The sequence below is a fragment of the Chaetura pelagica genome, unplaced genomic scaffold, assembly GCF_000747805.2.
Source record: "Chaetura pelagica isolate M959 unplaced genomic scaffold, ChaPel_1.0 scaffold227, whole genome shotgun sequence".
Classification (NCBI taxonomy): domain Eukaryota; kingdom Metazoa; phylum Chordata; class Aves; order Apodiformes; family Apodidae; genus Chaetura; species Chaetura pelagica.
The window spans coordinates 881,091-889,026 of record NW_009953796.1 but is presented as its reverse complement, the minus strand read 5'-3'; the positions used below and the strand labels follow the sequence as shown (position 1 = coordinate 889,026).

Genomic DNA, 7,936 nt, shown 5'->3' with positions numbered 1-7,936 from the left:
AATAAAAAAAGGAAATAATAAAAATTTGCTTTCTACAGTGTACTGCACCTTATGAATAAGACGTCTACGGAATGAAGTTCATCTCTTCAAGTACTTTGTACAAAGATAACACAGACACAGTCTCAAAAGGGTCTGAGATTTGCAAGTATCCTTATAACCTCAGCACTTCTGCAATAAAGCAATTGCTCTCGACGATTCAGTCTGCCCAAAGCGATTACAATTTCAGTTCGTGAAAATCATCAGCAACATCAAAGTTCTAGCATTTGCATGATAAATCAGGTGAATTAAAGTAGATTAGTAGACACAAAGCAAACTATTTCACAGAGGCTGCAGTGCAAGTTCATTTAAGCTAGACAGAGAAATCATGCTACACAAACGAATTTAATGCTTTGATAATTTTTCCCTTGCAAACCCCATGAAAGCAGCTGAGGATCACCATAAGTCACTTCCATAAATTACTCTGAAGTATCTCTTCTTAAAGGAATTTTAAAGCTTGTTAATTTTTGCCCGAAGAGTTGGCTTAGCAGGTTGTTCTGGGACTCAGCGGTGCGGTAGCTGCCCGACCCGGCCGGCTTGGCCCCCCGGCCGGCACGTGGGCTCTGCAAGGACCCACGCGGGGACGGCGCCGGCCCCTTGGCCAACACCTGGTGGAGGCTCTTCCCCAGGATGGCCTTCCTGCGCTTCACGTCCCCGTTGGCGTGACGGATCTCCCCCTTCTTCTGGTTGTAAGTGTCCAGGACCATCTTCTTCAGCTGGGTGCCTGCTTTGCCCCTGGGTACCAGCTTGTTGCATTGTGTCTCCCTCCTCCCAGGGGAGAGTGCTGAAGCTTCAGCCTTGCTCCAACCAGCATGTTTGAGGTCACCGGTGCTTTCGCTCCTCCCCGGGCATGAGATCCGGGCTTTTTTCTTTTTCCCATCTCCCTCCATGTTCTCCCGGGAGCCGGAGCTGCTCCGATGGCTCAAGGACTTGTGCTCTTTCCTCCTCCTGGGGTGAAGCTTGCTGGTGGCTTTGCTTGGTTCCACGTGGCTGTGTCTTACAGCATTGCTGGCCCCCTCACCTCTGGGCTGGTGGCTGCTGGATTTGCTTGGGTTGCCATCTTGGTCCTTGGCATTGGTGCTGTTGTCCTTAGGGTCCTTAGTGACTTTGTCCCTCCCCAAGACGAGTTGGTGACCCTCCTCGTTGCTGCCATCAGGGCTGCCAGTGCTGGGACCAGCCTCACTGCTGGGCTGGCTACCCGAGGTCTTCTTCTGCAGGACCAAATCTTTGGCAGCTCTGTTCAGCGTGGGTGATGCTGTCTTGTCCTTCAGGGGCAGGGGGTGGCGGGCAGCTTCTGGAGACATGGCTTTAGGTGCACCTTCCCAAGAAGAGGCGTTACTGGCACTGGGGCTGCCCCACCTGTGGATCTCCTTGGCTGGTGGAGCCTCTGTTTGAAGGGAAGGAAGCCCTGAGACCTTCTTGGCAAGTTGGAGAAATGGGATCCTATCCACAGCTGCACTGGGATTTTCCAGGACACCTGCTATATGCTCATCTTTGTTTCCTACACTTGTTCTTTTCTGGGCATCAACGTAGCCCCGTTTCTTGGGCAGATGGGGAGGAGAGAGTTTTTGGTCTGTGGCCTGGGTACAAGCCAACCCAGCAAGGTCAACAGTAAAGTCGGGTGAGTCCAAGAAAGGAAGTGGTTTCCCATCAAATGCTTCTTTCTCCAGCTCCTCCATAGACAGGGCAGCGACGTGGCCGAGCTCTGGGCTGCTCGTTGCAGCCTGCGGCAAGGATGGGGAGAGGCAGTGTGGGGGGGGCAGGCCCTCAAACTGAGATTTCTCCATCTCTGCCAGGAGGTCAGAAAAGTCCCCCACCAGGTCTTCTGTTTTCAGGGGGGGTTGGGGTGCTCCCAGGTCATCAGGTGCTGTAGGGAAGGAGTCAGCAGGAGCCTGTAGGTTGGGGCTTGCAGCCTCTACTAGCTGAAGGTCATCAGTGTGGTCCAGCTGGACTGGTGAGCTGCGTGGGAGTGAGCTGCTGTGGTGAGCAACTTTCCTCTTCTTGCTCGGTGGCATGCCCTCCCAGAGAGAGCCGTCCTCTTTCACTTTCTCCTTGCCCTCCCTGAAGGCAACACCAGGTCTCATGACCCCTCTGAATTTGAAAGTCTTGTTGCTTCCCGCCAGATGCTTCTCCATGTGCCGGTCGTACTGCTCTTTCTTGGAGAAGGTGTAGTTGCACATGCTGCAGATGAAGGACTTCTTGATCACGTGCATGACGTCTGCACAGAGCTCGCAGGCATACAGGGTGGTGTGCTTGATCTCCTGCTCCTCCACTATCCCGTGCTCCTGGCTGAGGTGGTTCCGAAGCTCTTTGGTCTCCTGGTAGAACATTGGACACTTGTGGCACAAGTAGATCTTCTGTAAACTATGCACGACTAAGTGCCGCTGGAGCTTGAAGGGCTTGGGGAACTGTTTGCCACAGTGATGACAGTCCCTGGAAGGATCCTTGCAGTCTGGGTGCATGGGGACAGATTTTGGGGTGCCGTCGCTTTTTGCCACATGCTCTGGAGAAGGACTGGCAGATGCTTTAGAAGAGCTGGATGCAGGTGGCTTCACCTTAACGTTGCTTTCCAGGGGGTCTTTCATCGCCTTGGCCTCTTGCTCAAGGGGCAGCTCCCTAGGGCTCTTGCTCCCTCTGCTAACCCCCTGCCTGCAGCTGGGGTCAGTGTGCCGGGAGGACCTGCTGGGCTTCCGATACATGATGGTGTTGAGGAAGTGGGTGACAGCAGCGTTGTCCTCACCAAAGCAGGCTGGCAGGCCCATCACAGACTTCTGCGCTTGGCCCTTGCGAGCAAACTGGGTGGCGTGCTCCCGGAGATGCTCGTTGTACATCCAGACATCAGAGATCTCCTTCAGGCACATCCCACAAGCCCACAGACCGGCTTTGTTTTTGGCGTGCTTCTCCTTCAGGTGGTCCCTCAGCTGCTCCCGGGAGCTGAATTTGCGCTGGACACACATGTAGCAGGTAGGTGGAGGGGAAGGGTTATGGGAAAGCTTGTGGAAGTCCAGCTCTCCCAATGTCAGGAACCACTGGAAGCAGACTTTGCATTTGTATTGCTTGTCTTTGGTCTTGATGGTCATCTCACTGCGGTTTTTCCCCAGTTTCCCATCTTCTAGCTTGTTTCTGTGCTTGCTGTGCTGGCCTGGCTTCGGCTTGAAACTCCCAGCATTGTTCTCCCCGTGTCCAGAAAGATCTTCACATGGGCTGAAGAAGCACATGTCTCTCATCTTCAGCTTTGCATTCAGCATCTCGATGTCGATGGTGTGAAATTCAGGAGAGCCTGAGTCTATGTTAGCTGAGTCACCATAGGGCTCCTCCACCAGGTCAGGGGGTTCAGAGCCCCCTTCTCTGAGTGAGTGCTCATCTTCGGGGTCCATCAGAGGCTCAAACATGTCCTCGGCAGAGAGGCTTTCTCCCTCCTTCTCCAGATTCCCCCAGATGTTCAAGCTGGGGACGTTGTCCACTTGGCTGTTTTGGCACAAGAAGGTTAGCATGTTGTCTTCCAGGTCAATGTCCTCCTTCCCTTGGTCAATCTGCTCGCAGTCCAACCTCAGCGCGACGCTTTTGGACCCGCTGGGAGCAGCAGCGTCCCCACTCTTCCCCGTGCTGCTGTGACACATGTTCAGCATTAAGGCATCGTCACCGGAGATGGTTTCGTATTCGCATGGGTCCTCCCTGGTGACACAGAAAGAGCTGGTTTCACTGAGGTCAGAAGCTACCCGGATTGTGAAGAGGTCCCCATCACCCGCTGCCTGCTGGTCCACCTTGGTCACGGGCTTGGGTTTCTTGCTACGCTTCCCATACACCCGCGTGCACTTTCTCCGGACAGACTGGTCATCCCTGGGAAAGAGCTGGGAGAACGTGGAGTCATCATCAAACAAGCTCTGGAGGTCGTCTGAGATGGCCACCTTCTCCACGCAATGCTCTCTGCCCGGTGGCAGGTCTGCTGTCAACCAGTGCTTTGGCTCTGCAGGAGGAGGGCTGGTCCCTGGTGTGGTCTGCAGAGCACCTTGCCCAGGAATCCTTTGTGTGGTTTCTGAATCCCGTGTCTCCAGTGGCAGGCCCTCTTTGGCAGGAACCATGGGAACCCATGGAGCATCACTCCGGTTCCCTGCACCACTCTCTGCCATGGGCCTGTCTTTTGTCTTAGCATCCATCTCTTCTGTGCCACCAGCACCACAATGCTGCTCTTTGCCTACCTTGCCCAATCCCTTCTCCACTTGCTTCACAAACCCACTAGCCGATTTCTTGCAAGCCTGCAGGCCCTCCACTTCATTTGGATCTTCCACCTCCCCAGGACAGGTGACTGTGCTTGCTACTAACTCCTTGTTGACCATCTCCTTTGAAGACCCCATCCTGTTGCCCAGGTCCTCTGCAAGCTCAGCTGCACAAGGGGACTGTTTAGCTTTTTGAGGGTATTGGGATGAGTTGGACCTATTTTGCTCCTCTGTGGAGATGCAACCACCAGCCTGATGCAAGCTCTCCATAGTCCTGGGCAGACTGGAGCTGAGGATAGCAGAGGGAGGATCTGCCTTCTCCAGCTCACATGGACCAGCAGGCTCACTTCTGCTAGGAAACACCTTTGCTTTCCTTCGTCTCACTTTCCTGTTTAGCTTCTTCTCAGAATTGCCATTCACCTCTCCAGGATCTTTGCTTTGGCTCCTTCTACCCTTTTCTCCCTTCCTGGCTTGCCGCCCTGAGTCCAGCTTCCCAGCTGCCACCTCGCCTGCTCCCCTTGTCTCCAAGCAGGGTCCCTTTACCTTCATCACCCTCTGCAGAACACGTGTGCGGTGCAGCTCCTGGGACATCTCAAAGGAGATCACGCTGAGGTCACTGAGCACTCTGCTGACCACTTCCTGCATCTGTGTGCTGGGCTCTTTCTCCAGGTCTGGGCATATTTTCTTGGGGACATGGTCAGTGTTGGTGGTGGGAACTGGTGAGCTGCAAGTTTTGTCTTTGACTGAAGTCTTCAGGCTCCTCCTGGGCACTTTTTGGGCTGCTTTTGATGTCCTCTCTGTAGGAATCAAAGCAGACATGGGAGCCTTGCTGGGCTGTGGTCCACCACCATTCTTCACCTGGTGCTTGACAGCTTTGTGCCTGGTCAGGCCAGGCTTGGACCGGAAAGTGGCCGAACAAATGTCGCAGGTCACCAGGAGCCCGTTTGGCTTCTTCTCTTTAAGTTCACTTTGGGAAGGGTTCAGAGGACCGTTAGGCATGTTGTCCTCTCCTTGGCCCGTACTGCTTAACACACAGCTCCCAGCTTCTCCATCCCCGTGACTTTTGGTTTTCTCCCCTTTTAAACTCTTTCCTCTGCTCTCTGTGGGTTTGGAAAGACCAAGTCTCACCTCTGCTGCCTCTGAAAACTCATGGCCATTTAAGTCAGCAGGACCAAGATCTCCAGTTCTTTTAAGACCTCTGATGACAGCAGCCGGCTGAACAACACAACCATTGGACAAAGCCTCTGGTTCACTTTGATGCTTGTTTCCACCATCAGAGCAGATTTCCAGGTTGTCCTCTTCGTTCAGTTTTGCCTCTCTTTCTCTGATGGGGAGAAGATCTGTCGTGGGCTGAGTTGGGTAATCTTGGGTTTCTGGAGGAATGGAGTTAACGACCATATCTGTGATGGTGCACGCTTGGGTTTCTTGAATATGAGAACTTGAGAGCACAGCACCAGTGCTTTTGGGTACTTCTTTCCCAACACCCTTTTGGTTGAAGGGTGGTAAGCAGGGAAGAGAGCAGTCCTTCCCATAAGGTTTCTGGGGACCTTCCATCTCCAAGGCTGAGTCCACCAGACCAACAGCAGGCAGCAGAGTGCAGGGTCTCGCCAGCCCTTCTCTTTCAGCTGGTCCATAGTTACCCAAGATGCCGTCAGGGAGGTGCTGGTGATGGTGACTGTCCTTGACCACTTCCATGGGCATGGTGCCACAGTGAGGAAGTGATGGAGGAAAGGGAGGTGCCCTTTTCCAAGTCCCTTGATCTCCTGGGCTCATGGTGGGGTGATGCACATGATGGCTGTTGACCTCAGGAGGACACCTCTTCGTGACAAATGAACTCGACGAGTTTACTAGGGACGTGCCGTGTTTATTCTCATCGGAGAGCTGAGTGCTGAAGCTGGGGACATCTCCTCCCTCTGCCTCACTGCTCTGCAAGTGTTTGGGGTGAGAAAAATTGGTTGGCAAGAGCAAGCTGGCTGGAGAGTCACGTGTGTAATGACAGCCATTGAGGGACGACTTCTTGCCATCTCCTTCCCTGGGATCCTTTGCACTGACTGTACCAGCTCTTGCTTCCAGCACCAAGTGGTGATCCTGGTGGAGATCCTCCTTGGAAGGTCTGGGAGTGCTGGTGGGACTCACTGGAGCAGAGCACAGGGACTGTACCTCCTGCCCCACTGGGTTCCTTTCCAGCCTCTCTGCTGCAGCACTGCCCGGCGTTTCTTCCTCCAGCAAACTACGGCTTATACAGGATTGCTCATGGCTTTTGAATGCCAAGGTTGCTTTGGTTTTCTCTTCCTCCTCTTCTTCCAGGAGTGGATCAGCTTTCTCTCCTTGCCCTGACAGTGGGGTCACCACTGTGTTTTTGAGTGGTGAGAGGTCATTATGCTCTCGGGAAACACCATCTGTGCCAGTATTAATGTCATTCTGCTCTGCAGGTTCATTTGCTAAGTGCTGCAGCTCCCTTACGTTACTTTGCAGCTCAGGCTTGGCAAGTGCAGATGGTTTTGCGTGGGAAGAGCCCGTCCCACCAAATGACTCCAGCTGCTCACATCCACTAGAGAAAAGCACCACCTCTTTTGCTGGGGCAGGAATATTTTCTGTGTTACCTTCAACAGGGATATTCCCCTCCCCTTGTGCAGGGCAGTGTGTCCCATTTTCCCCTTCCAAGGCACCGCATTTCTCCTCTTTCTGCTCCAGCTGGCCACGGGTGGTGGCAGAGGGGTGGCCAGGAGCAAGGAGCATGGGGAAGCAGGGCATCAACAGCTCCTCCTCGTTGCTCTTCACTGTTCGGGCGACAAAGAGCTGGAGCTGCTGCAGAGGGTTGGCAGCCCTCTCCTGGGATGCCAACATCTCCTGGGAGCCGTGGTCGCTCTCCTCAGGCAGACTCAGCATATCAAAGAGCAGCACTTTTTGCTTGCTGGCTTTGTCACCAAGTCCAGGGTCTGGAGAGGTGGTTGGGCTCTTTCTCTCCTCTGTTTCTTCCACCAATGCAGACCCACCATCATCCCCTTTGAAGTCTATGGTGCTTTTGGTCATTTTGGGTGACTTGGGTTTGCTTAAGGGTCTTTCTTCTGTATCTGAGATCTCTTTGATGTGAGGTGAAAAGGTGAGGTCCAAGGCTGGGGTGTCCAGTTGAGGTTTATGATTTGGAAGATAGGCATCAAGCTTCTCTAGCTCTGCAGCATCAATGAAGCTTTCATCTGCTTTCCCTGACACAGGGAAGCTCTCAGCATCATGCTGGCATGGCAGGGATGGCAGGGGATCTTTGGTGGCTTCAGCTGCCTCCAGGATCTTGGGGAATACGGAGTCAGTGACAGCAGAAGGGCTTTTTGTCATGGGGTCTGTGTAGATGGGAGCCTCTACTTGGTCTGGTGTGTGTGACCCAGGTAGACTTTTGGAAGAAGACCCATTTTCCATGTTTTCAGGGTCACTTTCCTCTGCAGCTGCAGCTCCCTGGAGCTGCTCACCACTGTCTTTGGAGCAGAAATGGTCCATGGCTTGTGGGGCCGCTGTGGACGTCCCTGCCTCCAGCGAGCCCAGCTCCACTGGGCAGGGCCAGGGCTCCTGGGGTCTCTCATAGTCCCTATGGCTGCTTGTGATGGTTGGCTTCTCACCTTCCAGCCTCTCCCCGATGCAGAGGCTTGAGCTGCCCCGCTCCCCTGCCAAAAACAAGCCTTTCTCCTGGC

The 7,936-nt window shown here is 53.8% G+C and overlaps 1 protein-coding gene across 1 annotated transcript in view; it reads right to left on the bottom strand.

Annotated features, from left to right (window-relative positions):
* Nucleotides 1–455: 455 nt before the first annotated feature.
* The window catches only part of ZNF469 (zinc finger protein 469), a 12,892-nt gene continuing 5,411 nt past the window's right edge, over nucleotides 456–7,936 (bottom strand). The window contains exons 3-4 of the mRNA XM_010001106.1: nucleotides 6,113–7,890; nucleotides 456–5,815 (exon numbers count right to left, since the gene is read on the bottom strand). Coding sequence (XP_009999408.1) covers nucleotides 456–5,815; nucleotides 6,113–7,890 — 7,138 coding nt within the window. The remainder of the gene's footprint in view (nucleotides 5,816–6,112; nucleotides 7,891–7,936) is intronic.